Genomic DNA, 25,828 nt, shown 5'->3' with positions numbered 1-25,828 from the left:
TGCTACCCTGTCAGCCTCATCCGAGAGCCTAGGGGAGGAGCTCTAGACTCCTTTGTTCTTTAGTTTGCAGACTTGCCAGGTGCTGGCTCCTCACCAGCACCTGGTGGGATAAGATTTGCTCTCCTTCTGCTTCCAAAGGACCTGTTCTAGTGACTGGGTTGTTCCCTCAGGCATAGTTTGCACCTGCATTGTAAGGCAGAAGGAGTCTGACTGAGAGCTTGCCTGTTCCTCAGGCCTTTCTTCCCTTCTGCCCTGTGTGCATATGAGCCTAATTCCATCAGTGACTAGCTAAGGTCTCCAAATAGATCTGGTCCTCTTTCCAGGCTCAGTGTCCACCCCTGTGAGGTGGGCGCAGGAGGAGCACCTGTCCTTGAGGTGGTTATGAAGGATGTGTGAGGTGGGTATGAACCCAGAGACTGGGGCTATAGCTGTTGTCAGTGGTACCACAGACACTGCCAAGGTCATCTAGAAGCCTCCAGAGACTTGAGGATGAGGCTCTAGTCTCAGATGTGGTTTCTATGTGGCAGAGGCAGTGCCGAGGCCACCTTTTTTGGGTGGTTTTATTCAGTAAAGAACCCAGAATAAAAAGGGCTCCCTATTTTGGATGTGGGAGCAGATGTCTGGGCCAGTGCTGTTTGAATGATGGCGGGCGAGGCTCTTCATTGTTCAGTGAGTACTGATCAGGGCGCTGCCTACCCCTGGTGCTGGAGGATTCCAAGAGCGAGCCTGGCTCTCTTCTCTGGAGTAAAGGATCCCCGCAGAGCCAAGAGAGAAGAGGGCATTCTAGACCTGATTTGGGCTCCTGGTAGTTGCTTGAGCCAAATAGTGGCTCTTTACTAAGGGCCGCCTGGATGCTTCAAACTGCAGCAGAGGCTCTGTTTGCCCACGACAGGACTACATGCTCCCTTGGGGGGTGCCATTGGTAAGTGTCTCTAGGGAAATGTCCATTTGTGTGGCCCCTCCTGGGCCGGCTCCCAAGGGAGGCTGCAGGGGTGCCTCCTTCAGTCCTTCTCCATTTGCAAGATGGTCTTTCCTTCCCGCTGGCTAGCTGCCCATCTACCTCGAAATTCTGTTTACCCACTCATGCTGGTACCTGGCATCCCCACAGCCTTGCATCCTTCAAACACTGGGCCATCGTCCTGCTTGAGTGGCAGCTAGGGCCCATTACCAGCCTGTCACTGCTGTCTGCTGGCCTGCCCAGGGCACTGACAGGAGGAGCTGAACTGTACCCCACCTCTGGGTATTCTTCCCCTAATTTGCAACACTGCTGGGGTCTTTAAGGTTCTAGTCACCTCTCCTTCCCTGTCCCCATATCCCTCCATCGCTTGTGTTCATCTGCGACTTCCCTGTGAGGCAGAGATAAGTGTTGGTGACACTCATAACAGTCTCCCCGCAGCAGGCAGCAGAATTCTGCCAAGGCGCGCTCAGTATGGGAGCAGCGGGCCAGTCAGCTAAGGCTCCAGAACCTGCGTGCCAGCTGTGAGGCTCTGTACAGCGAGATGGACCCCGAGGAGCGCCTGCGTTATGCCAGCACGCGCCACGTGAGGCCGGACATGAAGACACACATGGACCGACCCCTAGTGGTGGAGCCTGGTCGGGATGGTTTGCGGGGACCCGTTGGGAACAAGTCAAAGCCTGAGGGCACAGAGGCCACTGAAAGCGCAGACCTACCGCGCCGGCACCACCGGCATCGTGATAGGGACAAGCCCTCAGCCACAGCCCCTGCTGGAGGCGAACAGGACAGGACAGACTGCCCCAAGACCGAAAGCACTGAGCCGGGAGCCCGGGAGGAACGTGCGCGCCCTCGTCGAAGTCACAGCAAGGAGACTCCAGGGGCAGACACGCAAGCAGGGCCAGCGCGCTGTGAGCGCAGTAGGCGTCACCACCGGCGCGGCTCCCCGGAGGAGGCCACTGAACGGGAGCCTCGGCGCCACCGTGCCCACCGGCATGCACAGGACTCAAGCAAGGAGGGCACTGCCCCAGTGCTTGTACCCAAGGGCGAGCGACGCGCAAGACACCGAGGCCCACGCACAGGCCCACGTGAGGCAGAGAACAGCGAGGAGCCCACACGCAGGCACCGTGCAAGGCATAAGGTGCCACCAACACTTGAGCCCCCTGAGAGGGAGGCTGCAGAGAAGGAGAACAACGTGTTGGAGGGGGATAAGGAAACCCGAAATCACCAGCCCAAGTATGTAAGAGGTCCCAATGGGGGAAGGGGTGTGTGGAAGGGCCGTGGGGGTCTTTATGCAAATAGGGAAAGGTACAGGTGACTGCCAGGCTGCTCCTATTGTCACCACTCCCACCCTCTACACACACACACACACACACACACTCCCAATTCTTCCTTTGGTAAACTTCTTTGTATGCTCAGTGACACTCAGGGAGGGACTTAGGGAGACTGGGGACATTATGAACACATTGACTTGGGAAGACCAGTGAACCCAGGAAAAGTATTGTACTGAAAGGGAGGATGCTGGGAAAGCAGAAACAAGTAAGGGTGCTAACTCAGTTTACCAAAAAGACACACAGGGTGCTGGCCCGCTTTTGGCTCTCTCTCTTGAAGAGGCCTGGAAATCAGAGGTCAACGGTGAAGCTCTTTCTATGGCTCAGGAACCCAAGTCGGGCACAGCTGGAGGTCATTGTTAGGGATCAGTCTAGATGAACACACTGTGTCTGTGTGTAGAAGTCTGTGCTGGGCCTTTTCTCAGAGGATCCTGGCAGCGTGTCCAAGGCAAATGGCCTGCTTTGGACTGCTTCAGTTAACCCACATGTACAGTGTAACACCGACAGTGTCTGGCTCTGTTAAAAGCACATAGGTCAGTTCCATACCTTCTGTTTAGCCCTTCAGGCAGTGTAAGCGTGCAGGGAGACGGAAACCATTCAAAACCTCAGGAGAGCTTGAAGCCCACGATTTACTTGCCTTGTGTATAGTGATGGCCGTAGGAACTAGGTTTCACACACTGCATCAGACTAATGAGCATTCTGGTTTCAGGGAAACTCACTGTGACCTGGAGGCCGTTGCAGTTGCGGGTGTGGGCCCTCTGCACATGCTGCCCAGCACCTGTCTCCAGAAGGTGGACGAGCAGCCAGAGGATGCAGACAACCAGCGCAATGTCACCCGGATGGGCAGCCAGCCCACAGACCCCAGCACCACGGTGCATGTCCCAGTGACACTGGCAGGCCCTCCCGGGGAGACCACTGTCGCTCCCAGTGAGTATCTCCCTGTAACCAAGGGCAGGCCCGGCTACCTCAGTCCTTGCCGCTGGCTCGGTGTTAGTGGTTGGGGATCTAGCTTGCTTCTCTGAATTTCTCCCAGTAGGAGAGAAAGTTCTTCGCCATCAGTATCAGTCCTTTGATATCTCTTGGCTTTCTATCACTCCAGAGGCAGATCAATACCTTTGTCCCTCCTGCTGAAAATGCTCTCAGGTTGCCATTTTGTCAGGCTCAGTGTCAGAGTGCTAAGAACACAGTGGAAGGTGGCCAGAGGAGCCAGAAAGGCCACAGTGTTCCTCTTTTGTCGCTTGACAATCGGTGGTAAGGACTGGTGCTAGGGTAAAAGGCAGGGTCTGCCTGCTCACACGCTCCCAGAGCCCCTCCCCCACCGCCATCTTTGTCTGACTCGCTTTTCCTTCCCGGTATGCTCCAGTGTGTGTGCAACCAGGAAGGAGCATGCAATGAGAACACAGCACAGTGAGTATGCAAGTAGTAAGTGACAGGTGTGGGCCTCACAAGGCTCATGTGACATGTGACAAGGGAGAGCAAACCAAGACACCTTCCAGGGAGAGAGGCAGGGCCTGCAGAAGGCCAGGCAGGCACTGAGCTCTGACATAGGCTGTGTGACACATGCAAGCCATGCACAACCATGCGCAGTCATTCCCACGCTGTGTAAGCAGTGCAGGGCGCTGGCTTCTTGCTGCTTAGCCGCTGGGTTCTGTGAGTTCCCTCTGAGGAAACTTGATCTTGGCCATCCTTGTCTCAAGTGTCCCTGCCCAAGTGAGTCTGTCTTCCCAGCCTGCCTCCCTCTACAGTAGCCGGGGGCTGAGCCCGGGGACCCTGCTGGGATTCTGTCTACACTTGTCTGTCTGAGCTGGTGGCCACAGACCTTGCATCAGAGCACACAGATTTTCAAGTTGTCTTAAAAAAAGAGAGAAAGAAAACAGACTTTGTTATTATAGAATTTTATGACTTGGTAGTTCTTTTCTTACTACATTAAAGGTCCACTGGTTGGAACTTTATCCATCCACCTATTAGAGGATATTCAAGTTAGTTCCAGTTCTGATAGTTGTGAACAGACAGGCATGTTTGGGGTTGGTGCCCATGCACTCCTTTGGGTGCATACGTAAGCATGACTGTGAAGTCGTATGTGGGTGAGACTGTGTTCAGACTTGGGACGCTGCGGTCTGTCTTCAGTGTGCCTGGGCTGCTTTCTTCCTGCAGCAGGAGGTGAAGTGCTTACTGCTGGGCACCTCTCACTGATGTCGGTGTCACCAGTGCTGTGGACTTCAGTTATGCTAATGAAATGTATAGTAGACTGTGTTTAAACTTGCAACTTCCTAATGAAATAGGATTTTGAGTATTTTTTAATTATGTATACTTGACATTTGTGTACCTTTGGTGAGGTTTTTATTCAGGTCTTTTGCCTATTTTTGATTGACTTGTTTAATAATTAGTAACTTTCTTTATATACAAGTATATATTTATTTATCTTATTTATATATGTATATATATGTTATTTTTAATTTTTATGTATGCGTGTAAGAGTTTTCTTGTATGTATACTTTTGCATCATGTGCATGTCGGCTACTGGAGGAATCAGAACAGATAGGGCTTCAGAAACCCTGTAACTGGAGTTACAGACGGTCATAGGCCAGCATGGGGTGCTGGTTCCTGATCCCAGGCCCTCTGCAAGAGCAGGAAGTACTCTTAGCCGCCGAAACATCTCTCCAGCCCTTCTTTGTATATTTTCACAGAGGTCTTTTTTGTCAAATGTGTTTTGTATTTCTCCTAGGTTCTGGCTCAGAGTTTTAGTTTCTGAATGCCTGCTCTGTTGTTCTTTGCTTTCTTCCTAAGACAAGGGCTCACTGTGTAGCTCCCTTTGATGGTGATGTCTGCCCTCTGAGTGCCAAAATCAGAGGTGCACATTACGGGACATGTGCTTCATCTGGTGTTCCTGACTGTTGCTTTTGGGGGTTAATCTGATGCCTGTTACAGCTTCTCCCAGGAGAAGAAATCTAGGCTATTGAGGTTTTAATTTCTTTTTTTATGTTCATTACTTATCCTGTTTTTCTGAAGTGTTAGGCATTGGTTTTAATGTTGATTCTGTTTGTTTTCCTGAGCGCATTATCAAAACTTCTATGAGTGAGCCTATCTTTCTTCCAAGTTTTGGGTGTTAATCTGTCTGATTGCATTGGTGGGTAACAGCCAGGCTGTTGGTATCCTTGCCTTGTTTTGCCAGTACTAAGGTAAAGATTCTGGCTTGAGACCTATGTATAAACTAATATTTATAATATATATTAATTCTTATTTTAGTAAAATTTATTTATTTATTGCCTGTCAAAAATGTTAATTTTTGTTAGGTCTTTCAGAACCCATGGAGGTCATATTTTCTTTTAGATACAGAAATTTATAGCAATGAATTTCAAATCTGGAATTCTGTATACAATGTTATATTATACCTCAATTATTCATTATTTGTTAGCAGATTTAGTTCATTTTATTTTTCTGGTATGAAAGCCCTATGTGGACGCTCCTGCTGGAGCCTGGGTTTTCTAAATGGAGACTTTTGTGTGGGTTTTCACAAGACAGTCAGTGAATTCTTCATTGAACACAGTCTTTCCAGAGGTCAGAGGTCAAGTAGCTGCTGGTCTTGGAGATGGCATCAAAGGTAGCGGGAGAAGTTGCATGAGTGGCGGTACAAGCCTAGCTCAATGGTTCTCAATCTGTGGGCTCTGACCTTGAAGGGGGTCAGATATTTACATTACAATTTCTAACAATAGTAAAATCACAGTTATGAAGCAGCAACAAAATAATTTTTTGGTTGTTGGGGTGGCGGTCACAACATGAGGCACTGTATTAAAGGGTCACGGCATTAGGAAGGTTGAGAACCACTGGGCTAGCTGGTGTGAAGGAGTACAGATGATGCCGTTGTGTTGGGGGCAGAGATGAGGCATGCCAGCACAGAGCCACAGTGGCCTGGCACCTCCTCGGGACGGCTAATCTAGTTTGTCCAGTCTCCTCTCCACACAGGGATAATGACCCACAAATATCAGTGACTACATTTTGTAGAGCTTTTGCTGCCAAAACCAACATGAGCATTTTAGTACCCAGGAATGACAAAGGTTTGTCTGCTGGTGTCTGCAGAGACCTTTAGACAGGAGAGCCACTGTGGGGCCACCTCGCGGTCCCAGAGGAACACCCTCCTCTCTCACCAAGTTTGAAAGTCACATGGATGACACCTGGTGTAATTATGCAGATTAAGTAAGACAGTTATTCTTATTTTGAAATGTGTTGTTAGAGTATTTTAAGCAATCTTTAAGTACAATTTTGGCTTGGTACTTTAAAGTGAGGTATGTATTGTGGCTTTATCATATTCTGTTTAAGCATTGTGAGGTTAGGAAATTAATGCCCTATAGTCACATCATACTCAACCTCAGTATTCTGTTCCTGAAAAGTACATGTTCTAATTACGGTCAGTATTTTTTTAAAAATTATATTTTATCTTCCTGGTATTGGGTATCAAATTGAGGGCTTTACACTAACATGTAAAGAACACAAGAAATCCATTGCCTTTCTTATTTAAAACAGTAAAAATATATCATATTATTACATGCTACCTTAACCCCACAGTTTCATAAAATACAATGAAAAAGCAATTAAACACAGAGAAGTCACAAACTGTCACGTCAGGACATAGTGTTTGACGTCAGTGGTCACTGGTTAAAGAGCTGCTCACAGGGAGTTGCTTTGGATACTGGTCTTCTTGAAATGTAAGACACCATTCAGAAACACCAAAACATGATTATAATAATCTGCCAGTGGAATTTGGACTCCTGCCTGTGAGTTCTTCTCCATATTATTCTGATAAAAACATTATGTTCTGTTCTGGCTGAGTATACTCTTGTATGTGAGCATCTGGCAGGAAAGCTAACAACATGGTAGTGACATATTTTTCTGGAGCGTTAGGCATGATAAAAGAAGAGATTGTGAACTGGGGGATTTTGCTTAGATGAGGAGCCAGTCTGTGGAATGTCTCATCATTTCATAAAAAGAACTGGAATTGTTTGGTGCTGTGGCACAATTTTTAAGTGTTTCGTAGAATTTTGTAAAATTATCTTATGGATTTATGTAATGGTAGCTCTTTGTGTCTTGGTCCATTTAGATACTGTCTTAAGATGAGCTTGGTAAATTATATTTTCCTGTTAAAAATTACCCATTTAAAGACTAGAGAGATGGATAATTTGGTAGAGTTTGTCCCACAAGTATGAGACTTCAGTTTAGATTCCAAGTAGCCATGTTAGAAGGCAGGTATAGCACTGAGCCTGTAATCTCAGACCTGGGAAGATAGGCCAGCAAGCTCTAGGTTCAGTAAGAGACCCTGTCTTCCCCCAGAAAGGTGGGAACTGATTAAGGAATATAGATACCTAATGTTGACCAATGGCCTCCACATGATGCCTTTACACATGTGTACAAATATGAATGTGTACACATATGCTTGTATACCCACCAATCTAGGGTTTTTACCTTACATAAACTTAGAGTATTGACTTAAATTCATTCTCTCTCTCTCTCTCTCTCTCTCTCTCTCTCTCTCTCTCTCTCTCTTGCTGCTCCCCCACCCCAGGATTTCTCTGTGTAGCCCTGGCTGTCCTGGAACTCACTCTGTAGACCAGGCTGCCTCCAACACCTGTCTCTGCCTCCAAAGTGCTGGGATTAAAGGTGTGGGTCAACACCTGGCCTCGAGTGTTTTTTGGGGTTTGGGTTTTTTGTTGTTATTGTTATTTTTAGAACCCCTAGCATTTCTGTGACATCTCCTTTTTCTTAATTAGATTAGTTTGTGGTTCATATACTTTATTTTAGTTCATTTGACATTTATACCATGTTTTGTTGTAAAAATTATTTCTCATTTTATCTTTATTATTTTCCTCTTTTTTGTTTTATTTTATAGTTGTTCCTTTTCTAACTTCTTAATTTACATAATTTTGACATATTTTACCTCAAACATGTATTCATAGATTCCTTCCAAATTCTCTACAAAAGAATCCCAAATGAATAATTTAATTCTTTCACATTTATTTCCTTGTTTTCATATTCTGGTTGTGATATTCAGTGCTATAGCTCCTCAAGCTCACAACTCTCTTACCTCAGCCTTCTAGTGCTGGAATTGCATGCAGAGCAGTGTTCGCACACTCAGTGTGGGTTTTATTTTTCATAATGTGCTCGTGTTTGGAGCTTTGGATCAAATGGACGTATTTCCAGAGTAAATTATGTGGAACTGGGTAGTAATTGTCCTCTAAGTATTTGATAGAAATTGTCAAATAAGCATTCCTTGTCTGAGGGCCATGGGTAGCTACGGAGTTATCGGTTTCATTTTGCATGACTTTCCACTGTTGAGGGCTTTTACATTTCATTGAAGTTGCCAGGCCCACGTGTATACCGCTGGCCATAGCTATTCCCTGTCACCCTTAGATAGCTTCAGGCTCCCAATCATTGCTTTGATTGCTATGCATTTTTATTGATCTCTTGAAAAGTTTGGATTGTTTTATTGATGATTTTTTTTTGTTTTCATGATTTTTATTTTAAAGTTTGTGTCTATGTGAACACATGCTTACAGAGTTCAGAGAACAGTGGATCTTCTACCTTTACATGGGTTTTAGGAATTAGCTAAGAACACTAGGCTTAAGCAGCGAGTACCTTGGCCCACCAAAACACCTTGTTGGCCCTATTTGAAAGTAAATAATTTTAAATTTTATTTAAATAATTAAAATTATTTAACTCAAATAATTAAAATTATTTAACTCAAATAATTAAAATATTTAACTCAAATAATTAAAATTTAAATAATTGTATATAATTTAAACTTAATATGATTTCTACTTTCCATTGCTTCTCTCTTTTCTAATTTTCTTGTGGTAGGAATATATGTGTATGTGTATGTATTATGGGTTCTATTTTTCTGCCTTTCTTAAAACCTTTATGTTAATGAATGCCTTTGCCGTGTGTTTGTATGCACACTGTGTACATGTCTGGTACCCTTAGAGGGCCGAAGAGAGCATTAGATGCCCTGAAACTGAAGTCTCAAATGGTTGTAGCTACCATGTGGGCGCTGAGAACTGAACTTAGGTCCTCTGAAGAACCATAAGGCTCTAAAGTCCTGAGCTTCCTTCTGTCTAGCTACCTGCTGTTCTAATACAAACATTTAGTGCTGCATGTTTCTCTCTTTGCACTGCCTCTGTTTCTGCCATAGGTTTTCATGGGTTATATTTTGATTTTTACTCAGTTTTACTTACAAAAATTCCTTTGAGAGTTATTCCTTGGCTTAGTGGGTCATTGTGATGGCACAGGGAGATGGTATAGGGATAGTGCCCATGTGTTTGTAGACTTTTTGTCTTTCTGTTGTCAACTCCTACTTTTATTACTTTGTGGTCAGCAGCTACATTCTGTATTATTACTTGTCTTTTAGTTTTTTAGGTTTTGTTCCCATTGCCCAGGATATGAGTCATGATAGATGTTTTTTGGGTGCTGGAAAAGAACATGTGTTCTACCCTTGCTGGGAGGAATGTTGTATAAGGGCCAGTTCCGGCCTGTTGCTTGGCCTTTCTGTGTGGGTGTTATTTTGTGTCTGGATCTGTCCGTTGTTGAGAAAAGGATGCTCAATGCTCTAAATACAACTTTGGATCTAATCTACCTTTTCTTTCATACTGTAAATTGTTACTTTCACATTTGTGAATTGCTGTTAGATACGAACACATTTATGCTTTGTCCTTTTGGTGCAGCAGACTTTTTGTCATTGTGCTATGCCGTTCTCTGATCCTGGTAATTTTCCTTGATTTGAAGTCTGTCTTGTCTTGGTTAACCTATTTACTAATTTTTTTTTTTTTTACAAAATTTGCATGATTGATCTTTTTTACCTTTCATTTTCAGGGTAGTTGTACAGTTACATTTGAAGTCAATTTCTTATAGACAGCATATGGCTGGGTCATGGTTTAACCCACTTCAAATTCTTTTATTTGGCATTATAGCATTTATATTTAATGTAATTGTTGGTAAGATTAGAGCTTACATTTGTTATCTTAATTTTAGTTTTTTCTTTGTTCTCTCTGTTTCTTATTTCTCTGGTTTATTTTTCCCTGCCCTCCTTGGAGGTTATTTGAGTGTATTTAAAAGTCCAATTTGATTTATCTATAGTGCTTTCTAGTATGTCTATTGTATATGTTAATTGATTTAGGTATTTTATTATATAACATAACTGGTTTACTCATTTTGTCAGTTTGAGTATAATATAAAATTTCTCTCTATATGCCTTTCTTTCTTTTATGTAATATTCTTAAAGTTTTCCTCCGTATAGGTTTAGAATCTTGACAGAGTATGTTTGAATTTTTATTTCAGCTATCAAACATAACTTAGAAAACTGAAGAGAAGAAGGAAAATGTGTTATATTTACTCATTTTCCCCTTATTATTCTTTCTTCCTTTCTGGTATTCTATATCCTTTCATAAATTGTCTCTGTGGAGAGCTTTCTGTAGCTATTCTTTTGACATAGGTCTGCAGGTGACAGTCTCTTAGTTTCCTTCATCCAAGAGTATCTTGATGTTCCCTTCATTCCTGAAGGATATTTTTATTGGGTCTAGAATTCTGGGTTGACAGTTCTTTTTTTTTCAGCACTTGAAAAAAACGTGTGCCTCTTCTGAGTCCATGGTTTCTGATGAGAAATCCACTGTCAGTCGAAATGTTCTCTTCCTGTAGGTAAGATGTTGTTTCTCTCTCGCTGCTTTCAAGGCTTGCTTTGTCTTTATAGTTCAGAAGTTTGAGCACAATGTATTTTGATGTGGACTTCATCAAATTTACCGTGTTTGGGGTTTGCTCAGCTTCTTGGATCTTTAGGTTAATGTCTTTGGCAAGCTTTGGGAATATTTCATCTTTTATGTCTCTGAGTACTTCCGTTTCTGCCAGTTCCGTTTTTACCCCAAACCTCTGGAGGAATGAATGCTTACTCTTTTGCTTTCTCCTAAAGGGGCTGGAACTCCTTTGATTTTTTTCAGTGTGTTTTCTCTCTGTTGATCAGATTGGGTAATTTCTATTTTCTTATATTCTAGTTCGTGGATTTTTCCTGTGTCCTCTGTTCTGAAGCTGAACCCCCACCCAGTCTGTTAAGTTTTTCATTTAGTTACTATGTTTTTCAATTGTGTACTTCCTCAGATCTTCTTTTTCTTTGCCAAGATTTTCTACTTTTTTGTTTGTTTCAATTTTTTTTTAACTGTCAAGACTTTCTGGAATGCTGTTTTAAAGTCTTTGTCAGATAGGTTTAATATCTGTTTTCTTAGTGCCCACTGACTGTTTTTTCTTGTTCAATTTGATTTCCTGGTTCTTGGTGTGATAAGTAATTTTTTCCCCCAAAACCTAGCTACTTTAGAGTTAGGTCATGAGCCTCTGAGTCTTGTTTAAGTCTTCTGCTTTGGCTTGTCTGCTGTGATACACTCGAGAAGGAGGATGGAGAACTGCCTTGGTAGCTCTAGGTGGGGTGGGGAAATAGATTCTGACTTGGCTGCCAGAGGCCTCAATGGAAGAGACCCCTCGTTACTGTTGGCTTGGGATGGGTGTACCAGTTCTCCAGAAGGTCTCCGCTGCTCTCACGTGACTACCATGAACCTAGTTACCTCTGGCTGGCAGTACACTTCCTGGTTTCTGCTAGCACTTATTTTAGTACCACAAGGAAGGGGTGCTTCATTACTATTGGTGACCCTTGAAGTCCTGTCTCTCTGTGTGATCCACACTATCATCACATCAGTTCTGGGTTTCATTACCTCAGGATGAGGATGAGAGCCCTGCTTCCATTCAGCTGACTATCACTGTACTCCAGCAGATGCTTTGGGTTGCCTCTTACGGGCCGCAAAGATAAAGACCACGCTCTTGCCTCTTTCTGGGCTTGTTTGGGGAGGAATAGGACTACCCCCCACCTCCCCCACCCCCCACCCCTGTTTTGTTTTGTTTTTCCTTTGAGTTTGGCTGTAGTGATTGTTGCCTGTAAATCATCTGTTCTACTAGGCTCTCGTGTTTCCTAGTCCTTTCATGAGGGCTTTTTGAAATCTGTGCTGCTTGATATTTGTGAATTTCACATAGAGTCTGGGCATATGACCCATGAATTAACACTTGGAAGAGACAGCATTGTTTCTGTGCTGTTCTGTGGTTACAAGGTTCCACAGCCAATCTGCTGATTTCTTTCTACCCTTCAAAATCTTTTTACATTTCTCTTGATGTGGTGCTCAAGGATCAAGTCTATGCAGGTGTGCTTTGCTGGATGGAGAGGGGAAGAGACTTTTAACTTCAACTTTCCAGAAGGGTCATATCTTAAGTTAATTTCTGTGTGTGGCATAGGTAAAGATTAGGGATCGCTCCTGGTCCCTGGCCTTTACTGGATCTCCAATACTTTGTTACCATTTGTTGAAAAAGGACTGTCCCTTTTTATTCAATTACTTTGTCACTTTTGTTGAAAATCAATTGGTAGATGATAGCAGAATTTCAGGAAGAATTTCATGAATTACCCTTTTAATGACTAGTTCTGTAGTTGTTTTATTTTGTGCATTAGACATTCTGGTAATAGAATGGGTTGGATCTGTTTTGCCTGCCATCCTTGTGACTTTCTAACCCTTTTAAAACTCATTCCTTATTCACTATTTTTTTCTTGATGCAGTTCACTCTGTCTTTTTCCCCTGAGAACTTTCAGCGCTCTGTTCTCCTGTGCGTTCCTTGCAGTTTCTGAAATGATTTAAATGTATTGTTTAGTTTGGCTGTTTTTCTCACTTTGGATTGGTGAGCAGTCATCTGGCATCTCTCATGTCTCCACCAGTCTTCGCCAAGACTGTTAGGTTTGGGGGTACTTGTTCTCATTGGCAGTTGGCTTCTGTAATGATACTCATCGTTTCAAGTTTGAAAGTTGTTTTAACTTTCTCCTGCTTTACAGATGTGTGTGTGTGTGTGTGTGTGTGTGTGTGAGAGAGAGAGAGAGAGAGAGAGAGAGAGAGGGAGGGAGGGAGAGAGAAAGAGAGAGAGAGATTTTCATTAATAGTTTTCATTCTAAGTTTCCATTTTCTTATTATAGAAGCTATGCATGCTGGATACTTTCATGCTGGATACTTTTTCAAGATAAGAATAAAATAAAGGACTTTTTTTTTTTTTTTTTTTTTTTTTGCTTGTTTTTCCTGATAGCTATTACGTTTGATTCTGTGGAGCACAGGCTAGCCGTTTGTGTGTGTTAGTGGCATGGTGTGCTCGCTTTCTAGTTCAGGAGTATTGTCTTCCAGTGGTGTGATGGGACTTGGTGTCTCTGCCAGGATTCGGGGTAGGCTCCTTCACTGTTCTAGCATTCTGGTATGCTGTACTCCATCCATCAAAGCCTTGCCTCCAGTCCCTGACGCTCACCAGCATGCAGTGCCGCCCCCCCCCCCAGGAGTGACTCTTGTCTTCAGGAGGAGGATTTAGGTGCCTTTTTAAGTCCCCAAGTGCAGTGTCCTGGTTCTTCTGGCCTGAGACCTAATCTTAGAATTTCTTTGTTAAGGACAGGGCCTGTCTTCTAGGGCAGGCCCCAGCTGATGTCCAAGATTCATCTCACCAGCCTTTGATGCACCCTCTTCCTCTCTGGCCTCTGCCTGGTATTGCACATAGTCCTGGGGCTGCTTGTATTTTGGTCCTAATTCTGTTATCCTGGGAGGGGCTGCAAACAAGGAATGTGTCTGCACTCGGGAGAGGAGGAGGGAGAGGAGGAGGAAGGGAGGCTGGCGGAGGAGGGGGAGGAAAGTGGAGTAGATGCAAGTGGCCTGGAGAAACTACAAAGTTCTAAGTCGGGAAGATGGAAGTGCAGTGGTAGAGCTGCCCAGTGTAGGCGTGCAGCTTGTATTCATACTAATTGAGTTGTGTTTTCTTTACCCAGTTTGTTTGGGTTGGAGATTGACCACAGCACTTGGTTCTTCCAGTCTCAGGTTATCTTTCTGTTTCTCTGGTTAGTGTCCACTCCAGATTGCTGCCTGGACCTCGCTGGCCTGTAGCACCTCTTTCCCTTTTCCTTTTTCCCTAGTTGCTGTAGAGGAAGAAGTGGCAGGCTGGCTAACTGTCCTAGAATCCCTAACTCCTTCTACAGACCCCCAGGTCTACAGATTCCAGGGAAATGACAGAGACCAAGGAAGTTCACAGGCTCAGGTTGCCGGACTGTAGAACATTAGCGGTGGTAACACATTTCCCACCTTTTTAATGGTTACAATGTCGTTAAAGGGACCCCTCCTCTCAAGCTTTCTCAAAATTTCAGCATTTCTGCCCCAGAATTCCCTTTCCTCGCTGTGCTACCCGTGAAGCTGAAGACTGCTTGACCACGTGATGTCCCCCCCCCACCCCCCCCACCCCTGTTTCCCCCTGAGACTTACAGGATGGAAACCCAATCCTGCAACCTGAGGCTAAACTCCTTTAGAGTTCAGGATGCCATGATATCTATCAGTTCATCTATGGCAATGGGGCCTATCTCTCCTTGGTGCCCGGCCATGCTGCTGGCCTGCCTGCCATGTGCTCTCTTTCTGTCTGTGTACTTACGATATGGATAATGTTTAAAAATGAATCTCTTACCCAAAATGATGGCCTGCCTCAGCTATTCTCTTGATCTTCAGACTAAGACTGCTCACTTCTGTATCCAAGTTCATAGTTTCTGATCTCCTGTACGTGAGAGATGCCAAGTGGGGGTGACTTTGTTCCCTTTCTTTATTGGCCTATGGCTTATGGAGGGGACAGGGAACCGCATTCTCCTTGTTTACCCGGTCGGGTGGTCGGGTTCTAAACGAGCCTTCCACCACAAACCTACCTCTCTGCTCCAAGGTCTTTCTAAGTAGCCTAAGCTGGTGTTGAACTCGCTGTAGTCAAGACCGTTCTTGAACTTGGGATTTTCCTTTTTCACTGATCTGATATCTGATTTCAGGCCTGTATCACCAGGAGCCCGTGTCCTGGCAACCCTTCTCCTGGCCACACTCTTTGACTCATAACATTTGGGCTTTTCTACTCCATTTACTCATTCTAAGTGTTTGATCTCACTCTTAAGGATGATTTTAATTATAATAAATTTTTGAAGCTCGTTTTTATTTTGAGTCTTTCAAATTTCACTGTATCTTCCCTGATTCATCTGTATGGTTTGAACTTCCAAATAGCAGATGTTTCTCTCAACCGTGTCCAACCTGTGGCAGTGGCTCAAGGTAATGGTGAACTTGGCCCATCTGAAAATTGTAAGCTTTTCTTAGAACAATATGAGGCCTTCTTGTGTGTGTGTGTGTGTGTGTGTGTGTGTGTGCGCTCACACATGTTTGAGACCCGGTTACACAGTTTTTGACTATGGACTTTGTAGTATTGCGACTGTGTTGCAATACCCAAGGGTTGGAGAACCCTGGATGGCTCTCATGGTATTGTCCACCTTCCTTTTGCTGATTTCATTATTCTTAGCTTTCATTACTTCTGAATTTCAGATCATTTTGGGGGTTTCTTCCCTACCCCCTTCTGCTTGAAGAATATATCTCCTTTTTTTTTTTTAGTGAAGTTTGACAGTGGTAAATTCTTTGCATAACCCCCATTCTGGCCTTATTGTGAAAAGTGGTTTTTCCTTTGTATGGAGTTCTAACTGTTGGTTATTTTCTTTCCTACTGGGACTATTATTCCATTGTCCTCTGCCTCCTGTTCTGTTCTGAAGCCAGTTGTTAATTCAAACCATTTTTCCTTTGTATAGCTCTGTAGTTGCTAAAATAAACCCCTTTTTGTTTTAGGAAATTGAAATTTCTGAGAAGTAGAGACAGACATGAGGAGCCCCTGCGCTCTGCCCTCACTCTGCTCTGCCCTCACCCCTTCTCCTAGGAGCCTGCGCTCTGCCCCTCACCCCTTCACCTGCTCTCGTGTGCCAGTCTCTCCTTGATCCTCCTTGTCCTTTTTGTGCTGTGTTCAGAATAATCATGGACTAGGCATCTCAATTAGGGGTTTAAAATAATCATGTAGCTTTATTGTAATGAATGCTGATAGTAATTCTTTTATGTTGCCAGTACACATTCCAAGTTCGAATCATACAGTTGTCTCAGAAATAACTTTTTATGGATGTTTTGTTTGAATCATTCATTATCCAGATACAGGTCATTCATTTGACTTTAAAAAAATATGCCTAAACTTCTCCTCTGTTAAGCATCTCCCCTCTTGTGTATCCTTGTTTATTTGCTGCATAGAACTTCTGGCAGGCTAGATCTGGTAGAGTGCATCAAGGGTCATGAAGTACCTTTCTTTACCTGACTACACTCTGTGACTGATGGGGGAGTGGACAAGACTTCTGAACCACAACACCTTTGAAATTATATTGTTGGCAGTTATGTTGTGTTTTAGCAGGGTTAGCATCGTCCTTGGCTGCCTCCAAGTAGATGTCATTGCCATTTTTGTGAGAATCAAAAGCTATCTTTAGACATCTAATATCTGTGTGTCTGGAGACTTGATTGGTAAGATTAACTCTATTGATGATAACTTGGCCCCAGGGATGCATCACTTCTGTGGTCTCCGTGGGTGATGGAGGCATAGACAGTGCTAAGGTGAAGCCCTTCCTTGTGAATTTCCCATCAGCCTTTGTTTCTATAGCTCCAGGGACCAGGATGATTGATATCAGATGTGTAATTTCAGTAAGGGTCACAGATTTCCATGATTTCTTCTGTATTTATTATTGTGACCTTAACTGTGAGGAATATCATTATTCATGAAGTACTTGGTTACCTTGAAATACATTTTGTGTTTGTATTAAGAAAGGACATGCTTATTTTTGTCCATTTATTTATGAATTTTCAAAGCAACAAATCAGTATCTTAGCAACTAATGCAAATATATTATTTTGAAATTTTGGATTTTAATGTATTTGATGAATTTTGATTTGTTTTGTTTTGCTTTGTTTTGTTTTGTTTTTTGATGCTTCAAATTTCCCATTTGGCCAGGGAGTCTCTTTAAGTTGGCTTTTTGTCCTCCTCACATACTGTGAACATTTTTACAGATTCCTTGTTCTCCTGTCTAGTATATTCCAAGGACCATTTTGTATGTCTTTCCCAGAAGACTGTGTATTGGACACTACCATTTTGTCCAAATTTCCTTTCCCTTCCTGCAGGAGATCCTGGTCTTCCATGACATCCATTAGCTCCTTAAGACTGCTAAGAACTGAGGGGGTAGAAGCTCACCTCCCTGGGATAGCCTGTGCTAGAGAAGGAAGATCTGGTAGCCCAGTGGCTGCAGGTCAAGATGTCCTTTAGGTTACTGAGATCCCAGAATGCTTTTGCTGGGTGTTTCCGATATAACCCTGCTTGCCCCTCCCCCAGCTCTGTTAGTCCTCACGTCCTTCTGTCTGCTTCTGCATATCTTACTGGCAGAGCTGCCTGCTTCTCTGGACACAGGTAAATCGTGACCTGTGGTGATGGCTATCAAGTCAGTTAGCCTCAGTGTCTTTCACTAGCTCCTGTGGTGCTTTGGATAGAGCCCGGGGCCTCACAGGTGTTAGGTCAGCTTGGTCTTTGAGTGTACCCCAAACCTCCTGCTGGGGCTCCATGCTGGTGTTGCTGGTTTCGTTTTGTGTTTGTGAGAAACATGTCACAGATTTGCCACATTTATAATTCAAATATATTTTAAGATATATGTCGGATATCTTTGGCTTCCTATTTTTGTTTCTTTTATCCTGAAAAAATGTCTTTTTACTTTGCTTATTGTTTTTCAAAATGTTTTTTTTTAATTATGCCTGTGTGTATGCACACCAGAATGCTGCTCCTCTGAGACCAGAAGAGGGCGCTGTATATTTCTGGACTAAAGTTACAGTCAACTGTGAGCCATCTGAGGTGGCTTCTAGAGCCTGACTTGGGTCTTCTTTCTTAACGGCTGTGCTACTCTCCTGGCTCAGGAATAGCGTCTTCAGTCACGGGACGTTGAGAGTGGGAAAACAGTGTTCTCCAGGGAAAGTGCAACAATTGATTATCCAATGCTGATGCTCATCCCTGAAAACCTCTATAAAGTACAGCAGACTCCTTTCCTGTGGTGTTGGCGCCCAGGGTGGAGATCAGGTAGTCCGAAGTCTACCGCTCTGTCCCCTGTGGGCTGCAGGACTGGGAGGGGCTCTGCGGCCAGGAGCCTGATCTCTTCTGTACGCAGGGACATCTGGACATTGTATGTACACTGGTGATGTTTGCTTGCACCTTTAGTCTTTCTTTCTGGTTTGTCCCTCTGGACTCAGACACTGCTGTCTTCAGACTCCAGTCTTTTTGTCCTTGTCTCTGTGAAGCAGGTGGTTTCTGCTTGGTTTGTAGCTCAGGGTGTCAAATGGGAAATGGTCTGAGAGAGCGTATGCGTGAGCATCTGTGCTTCTTGCTCTTTCCTCCTAGGGACATTTGCTTTTGGGTTTCTTCTGGTAGCGATCTTCACCTGTCACAGGGACTGGTTGGCATGGGGGTGGACTGGAGTGGGGGAAGGCTAGGGTGGGGGATGGGATGGGAGGAGAACACTGAACCTGGTCCAGAATTTTATTGCTTGAAAGTTTTGAAAAGATTCCATTTTTCTTTCTCACATTTTATATTTGTCACATAAAAATACTAGCTCTTCAGTCCTCAGTGGCGCTAGCCGATTGTCTGTCATGTCTGCCCTGTTGAGGCTGTGCTTTCTTGTGTGTGGTTGGCATCTCCTTTTTCTACTTAGAATGTGATCACTAATTCAACTTCCCTTTCTCACCTGGCAGCGTGACATTATTTATTACCCGTGCAGCAGACCAGCTGGGCCTCCCTCACCTTTGTAAGGACAGCACCATTGCCGTGCCAGAGGGATAGGAAAGTGGGTTTGCATTATTTTAGAGTCCTCTTGTCTATAGAGTTTGCGTTGTAGTTTGGTCAGGAGGACTGAGATGCCATCTCCCCAGCAGCCCAGGCTTGCTCAAGGGAAGGCACTTCCAGACTGTGGTTTGGTGATGGAGGCCATTTCCGCCCTGCCTTACTGAGTGCCAGGCTGGGGAGCCCACGTCTGCAGCAGTGCTCACTTTTCCACATAGCTATTGCTTGGGTCAGTCCAGATTTTAACCCACGGGAAAGAAACACACGTCAGTGGTGGCTGGCATGAGCCCCTGGAGCCCCTGTTCTCGTTCTTCCTGTCTCACCCTGTCTGCAGCTGCTGGAATGTCCTGTGTTTCTGTGTGTTGACTTGTCAGTGAGAAGTCTTGTGCTGGGCAGTTGTGGTGCACACGTTTAATCCCAGCATTTGCATGGCAGAGGCTGATTTCTTGAGTTCAAGGCCAGCCAGGTCTACAGAGCAAATTCCAGGACATCCAGGGCTACTTAGAGAAACCCTGTTTCCAAAACAAATAAATAAACAAATCTTGATTTAAGTGACTTGCTTTCAACAGTGGATTTTCATAGCCTGTGGTAGCTTTCAACAGTGGGTTTTCATAGCCTGTGGTAGCTTTTATCCTGACTCTTCTTGGCTTCCTCCTGGTCCTCTCATGGACCCTCCTGGTTCTCTTCCCACGTCATGGCCTCTCCCCTTCTTCACTGACTGTATTACATGCGTGTGCACATACACATATGTATATGCTTTTCCCTATGAGTTTGCTATGGCGGCTCTCTCAGAAGTAATGTCATCCAGGCTCTGGTGTCTTTATTTCATTTCTTTTTAAATAATTTAGTTCTTCAACTCAGTTTGGTTCTTTTCCTACTATACTTACTCCTGCCTTTGCTGTATTTATTGTGGAAGAGTTAAAAAAGGCACAATTTTAAAATAATACTTATTTCTATAAAAGTAGTGTTGCTCATCATGGAATTGTTTTCTAAATGTTAAGAGTGAAAATATAGTTGTTACAGGAAGCCTGCTCAGAGCCAGCCTTCTTGTGCCGTGTCACTGAGTGTCCCTGCTGGGGCTGGGCTCCTCAGGGATGGGAGGCACTGTGCTCTTGTTCCTCGTCTGTTAGCTTACTATTTCATGTCTCTCACGTGTTCTGTAAACTCTTACCTGTTTTCAGGAGCCTTCCTCAGAGGATTGAGTATTTTTGTGCATTTCCTGTGGTTGCATGTTTTAGAATTTTTCACTATTAAAGATCTTAAAAGACTGTCTGTACCGCCAGAGATGATGTCTTATGAATTAATAGGATGTTGTAGGGTTGGTAAGTATTACCAATTACTTTCTCCAGAAGACTTCAACAGGAAAATTTGATGGCGTTCACTTAAAAAAAAAGTTTGCTTTGAAGTACTTGCCAGCAGGTGATTGGCTCTGAGCCAAGCTCTGCTGTCTGCTGTAGCTGTTCCTTCCTGTATGAGCGGCCAGGGGTCAGGGTGAAGTGGAAGTCTTTGGTCTCCACAGGGGCTTTGCCATGGGCACCTCCATTTTTGTTGCTCCTTAGTATCTTCTCCAGTTTTATGTATTCTTTAAGAGGGGTAAAAAGATTTGGTAGTGAAAGGTGGCTCAAGTCACTGCACTGTCTCCTCTGATGTCTCGTGGTCTTAGTAACCCTGTCATCCATCAGAATTGAAATAATGCAGTCCTATAGTTACAAATAAAGAATTGAGAGAAATATGCAGCTTACCTAAAAAGGAAGTCACTCCTGGCTGTTATAACCTGAGGAGCTGAGTTTGTGGGCGCAAAGATGGGGGCTGCTGTGAGAGCAGAGGAGGGGACAGTGGAGAGGCAGCAATACGTAGCAGTCAGGGAGGAGCTCAAAGCACTGGGTCCTCAAGCAGGGTGGCTGTCGGGCTCTGTTCTCCAGGGCTCTGAAAGGGAAGCCCAGGCCAGGCCAAGCTAGACTCGGATCACAGGGGTCAGGGAGAGCCTTCAGGTCTTTGGGTTCCAGGAAGCGCCTTGCTTTATCCTGTCTTGCTGCCCGGAGATCAGCCAGGCAGAGACAATGGCTCACTAGGTTCTGGGAGACATTGGTTTCCATATCAAGAGAGTAGACCACCATGTCGCTCATATCACAGTGTAGGAGGCGAGCAGGGCCTGCTAGGACTTCGGTGTCGGATTGTCCTCCATCTCTAGGTCTGGCAGTGGTGCTGTCCCTGCTGCCTTGGTCATGTGCTCGGCAAAGCTGCATTCTTACCAATTACCCTTCCTTGGCTGGGCATACGGTAGTCTGCCTCACTTGTCCGTGGCATAGAGCTGGGAGAGAGAGACCCGTATGATATGGCTTTATATGCGCACATCTCCTAATTTTGAGGCCCTGTGTTCTTGTAGGTGGTAACACGGACCCGGAAGGCCAAGCAGAGGGCAAGAAGGAGGCAGCGGCTGATGATGTGCTGAGAAGAGGCCCCAGGCCCATCGTTCCCTACAGCTCCATGTTCTGTCTCAGTCCCACCAACCTGTGAGTCTCTTTAGCGCTCTGCCTTTGTCATGAGTATCTGAGCATATTAGCCAGCTTACATGGGTTAAATACCTTGTAGAGACTAATTCTATACATTTATTAAGCATGCTTATCTTAGCAGTGAGGCACATTTATAACATTATTTTATTAGGCAAAGATGCAGAAGCACTGAGCTTTGTGCCTTGTATAGATACAGAGCAGAAGTTGTGGTGGGAGCTGGCTCGGATGCCAGACAGTTACTTTCAGAGCTTGTGTGGCAACTGTCTTCATGGTTGCACTCCTGGCTGCACACAGGGCCGTTTTTACAGTTTTTTACCCATGGCTTCCTGCATTCCCCTTCCCACCCGCGCCACTGAGTGTCCGTTCCCACACTGGTCATGATTTATCATCCACTTATCTATCCAAACAGCATCCACGTGCAAACAGCACTGTATGTGCGGGCGTACAGCGATGACCAAGACAGGCAGGACTCATCTTCATGGAAGGCATGTGGCTTAGTAGAAACGTCAGACAGGCAAGATGATCCGGTGATAAGTAAGACACCAGACAGAGATGAGAACTAGGGAGAAGCGAGTGGCGGAGGGATGTGGGCTTCTGGCTCTGCTAGAACTAGTGAAAGGCTCAGGTCAGGGCCTCAGAGGGAAGCTGGGATCAAACACTTGAGACAGGGGAGGGAGAAGAGTCTGGGTAGAGGGAGAGGTTCACGCCGTACAGAAGCCCCCTGGCCAGGGCCAGGCGGGTGCTTTGTGAAAAGAGTGGCCATCACTGTCACTTCCTGGCAGCCCTGCTCGTACCCCCAAGGTTTTCCAAGAATTCCCCACCCAGCTCTCCTCTGGTTCCTGCACTCCATCCAGCTACTCACTGCCTGCCAACTCCCCAGTGGGGCCGGGTCTCCCTAGTTCCCTTCACTGCCACGCCAGCCCCACACAACGACCATCCACCCCACGGTCAGCCGCCACAACACCCAGCAACCCGGTAGAAACAAAACTTAGAAGTTTATAATTCACAAGTCAGATTTATATATCAGTAACTTTTCAATTCACAAGATGCCCACACAATTTCAGAGCCAATTGATGATACAAGTTGCCCACCTAGATCAGATAAGTTATCCCAATTATTCTACCCCTATATGGTATTCATAACTACCTGTGGCTGTTTAAAACCATGTGAGATCAGGATCTCCTTCCTGACCATCGCCTCCATCCTGCTTCCCTTCTCTCTTAAGTCGCTCTGTCCCTGCAAGTTTTCACTCCACCTCCCTTTTCCCTGTCCAATCACAGGCCTCCTGCTGCACTAATATTTAAATTAATTGGACAGGGAAAGTCCTGCCACAGAGCCCTCTTTTCCATCCTTTACTCTTTCATCCAGTACCTGTTTCCTGGGAGCTTACTCTGCTAGGAGTGAACAGTAACAGAGACATACCTTGTCCCTGACTTCTCTAGAGTGGCGCTGTGTTGGTGAGGCAGACAGATTACGTAAGCACAGCAGAGAAATGAAAAATGGGGGGATTCCGGTGTTCTGGAGCAGGAAGGAGAGGGATGCTGGGGGTGTCCTGAAAGGAGGGATGTCTCAGTTGAGTATGTAGGATGAAGTACAGAGGGTGTATTTGATGGTTTAGAAGCAGGAGGCCTCTATTGGAAAGACAGTAGCTAGATGAAAAAGACTCCCTTTTTCCCTCCGTTTTCTTCTGGAGGGCTGAGCACAGTGAGGTTCTGTCTGGCCATAGCTCAGCGCTTCCCATTGGTGGAAAGGATCATGAAAGAAGCCTGGTTATGAGACAGACAAGGAAGACATGATGAGCTAGGAGTTTGGCTGTTACAGTAGAGACTTGGAAGTGAAGTGTTTGGGGGAAATTTTCAGATGCAGACTATGATGATGAATTAGAAATTAGAATTAGAAATACCATCTGAAAGGGAGCTATCAGGAATACATGAGTTCCTGTTTCCTGACAAGAGGCAGGACAATCCGTGAGATCACAAGTGTTTTGGGAGTCTGCCTGAGCTGTGGGGGTCCAGCAAGCGGCCAGATGATGGAGAAGCAGGGCATCTGGGACGTCTCCTGGCCAGGCGAGCTGGGAGCACAGTTGAATGGTGGAAATGTAGCCATAAGCTGGACTACTGCGTTAGAGGAGAAGAGGGCATACTCCAGGACAAAAGGCCCACACATTGCTTGGACCTGCGAAGAGTAGCTTTGTAGGGTAAGCAAAGGGTTGCAGAGGAGAAGGAGTCGGTGGATGGTGGATGGTGGATGGTGACTGAGAAGCTGCAAGCTTTTGGCAGCAGACATCCTGGGGCTGTGGAGTTGCAGGAGATGCCTGGAGGGTCTGGTGGCAGGGAGAGGCCTGTGGAGCCTGCTGAGACACTGCTGAGAGCAGGAGAGATGTTTGCTTCACCGGCTAGGCCCAGGGTTCTCTCTTGTCTGCTGCATGGGTCCAACCCTCCGACCTGGTCACCTGGCTGCTTCAGTACTTGGCAACTGAGAGACTCTGGCTTATTTATCTTTGCACAGCTGAGTGGTGATCGCTCACCAGAGCGGAGCCTCTTGTAACTAGGAACTTGGCTTTCTTTCCCATTGATGCAGAGTAATATTGAAAACCAAAGGTCCTGGTCACCTGATGTGAGAAGCAGTACACAGTGGCGTTTCACAGGCGCCCCGGACTCTCAGACACAGCTTGCACTCATCACAGGCCCAGACACTCTAGGCTAAGAGTGGCCTGCTTTCTGCTATACTGGTGTACTAAAATCCTTCCTTCATAGAACACCCTCTCCCTCTGCTTTACACAATCCATGACAGGCTGATGGTTGCTGTTATCTGCTCTGAGACACAGCATACTACTAAGTGGAGGCAGCCATGTTACCACAGAATGCTATTCACGGGCCTAAGATCTGGCCTTGAGTTGTCGGTTGCTGATCCCTGACCTGGAATGCCTTTTCCAGAAACTCTGTCCCTTTCCCCAGGTTGCTGACCATTTCTTTACCACAGCCAAGGGACAGAGCTCCGCCATGTTGGCAGAGGGTATCCAATGAGTGCTCCTGTGGGTGAGGTTGACGTATTCAGGTATTGGCCTGTGGTGACCTGAGCTTTGTCCCCACAGGCTTCGGCGATTCTGCCATTACATTGTGACCATGCGGTACTTTGAGATGGTAATTCTCGTGGTCATTGCCTTGAGCAGCATTGCCTTGGCTGCAGAGGATCCTGTGCGGACCGATTCATTTCGGAACAACGTGAGTATCATAACTACTGGGCCACTGCTAGGCTACAGAGGTGCCAGTGGACATATTCCCAGGGATCACGCGGATGGGGTGGTGCTGGTTGTTTCTTCCCCCATCAGACATCTCCTTTAGCTCTTGGCTTGTAAATGTACTGCATCAAAATGCCACCAAAATATCACCAAAGGATCCTTCACAAAGGGATGCCAAAGACCTGGGGGGAAACTGGGAGCCAGTGATTCAGGCCTGCCTAAAGCAATGCCCTTTGGTTCTAGGCTTTAAAGTACATGGATTACATCTTTACAGGAGTCTTCACCTTTGAAATGGTCATAAAGGTGAGACGGAGTGGCGCCTGCAGCTTCCGCGGATGCATGTAACGTGTGCATCAGGCATGTGCTTTGTCAGCAGATGTGCCCATGGCGTGGGCTGTGTGTGCATGAAATACTGTGATCGCTAAAAGCCTTAGCAGCCACCAAGGGTCCCTAGTGTCATTCTGTCCCCAGAATGCTTCTGGGGGTACTTGGTCCTCCTGGACTTGGCTTCCAAGCATGGAGATTTGGGCCTTTAGTGTGTGTGTGTGTGTGTGTGTTGGGGGTGGGGTGTACGTGACACTCAGCCTCCCCTCCAAGGTTGCCTCATAGCCACAAAGAAAGAGCCAAATGGCAAAGCACAGAATACGAGCAGACCTCAGCAAGAGACGCAGGCAACTTTAGATGCAGAAGACCACATGTCTATAGAATCCAGAGATTTGCTCACAGGCAAGAGTCTGCCACATCATCTCGACTTGTGCTTTCTTTTCAAGGTGACTTTGTCCTTGTCTGGTACACAGAAATGTGCATCCAGTGCACTGTACCACACACACACACACACACACACACACACACACACACACATACACGCATCAGTGCCGCTGAAGGCACATGTGTGCCTGTGTGGTTCTAGTCAGTTCAGAGAGCCTGTGCAGAGCCAGAGCACTTCCAGAGCAGTCCGGGAGGGAGGGACCAGTTTACTTTGCAGATGAGGATGTTGAGGTATTTGCCAAAAG

The 25,828-nt window shown here is 45.5% G+C and overlaps 1 protein-coding gene and 1 non-coding gene across 2 annotated transcripts in view; one reads left to right on the top strand and one right to left on the bottom strand.

Annotated features, from left to right (window-relative positions):
• Positions 1-25,828, top strand: part of Cacna1b (calcium voltage-gated channel subunit alpha1 B) — a 166,376-nt gene that overhangs the window by 90,499 nt on the left and 50,049 nt on the right. The window contains exons 19-23 of the mRNA XM_052181770.1: positions 1,397-2,188; positions 2,993-3,210; positions 21,448-21,574; positions 24,669-24,798; positions 25,059-25,118. Of these exons, the coding sequence (XP_052037730.1) occupies positions 1,397-2,188; positions 2,993-3,210; positions 21,448-21,574; positions 24,669-24,798; positions 25,059-25,118 (1,327 nt within the window). The remainder of the gene's footprint in view (positions 1-1,396; positions 2,189-2,992; positions 3,211-21,447; positions 21,575-24,668; positions 24,799-25,058; positions 25,119-25,828) is intronic.
• On the bottom strand, positions 6,353-6,484 carry LOC127686516 (small nucleolar RNA SNORA64/SNORA10 family). The gene has a single exon (XR_007978139.1). It is a non-coding gene; the product is annotated as a small nucleolar RNA SNORA64/SNORA10 family (small nucleolar RNA).

Source organism: Apodemus sylvaticus, chromosome 5 (genome assembly GCF_947179515.1).
Source record: "Apodemus sylvaticus chromosome 5, mApoSyl1.1, whole genome shotgun sequence".
Lineage (NCBI taxonomy): Eukaryota > Metazoa > Chordata > Mammalia > Rodentia > Muridae > Apodemus > Apodemus sylvaticus.
This window is presented reverse-complemented; position numbering and strand designations above follow the sequence as displayed.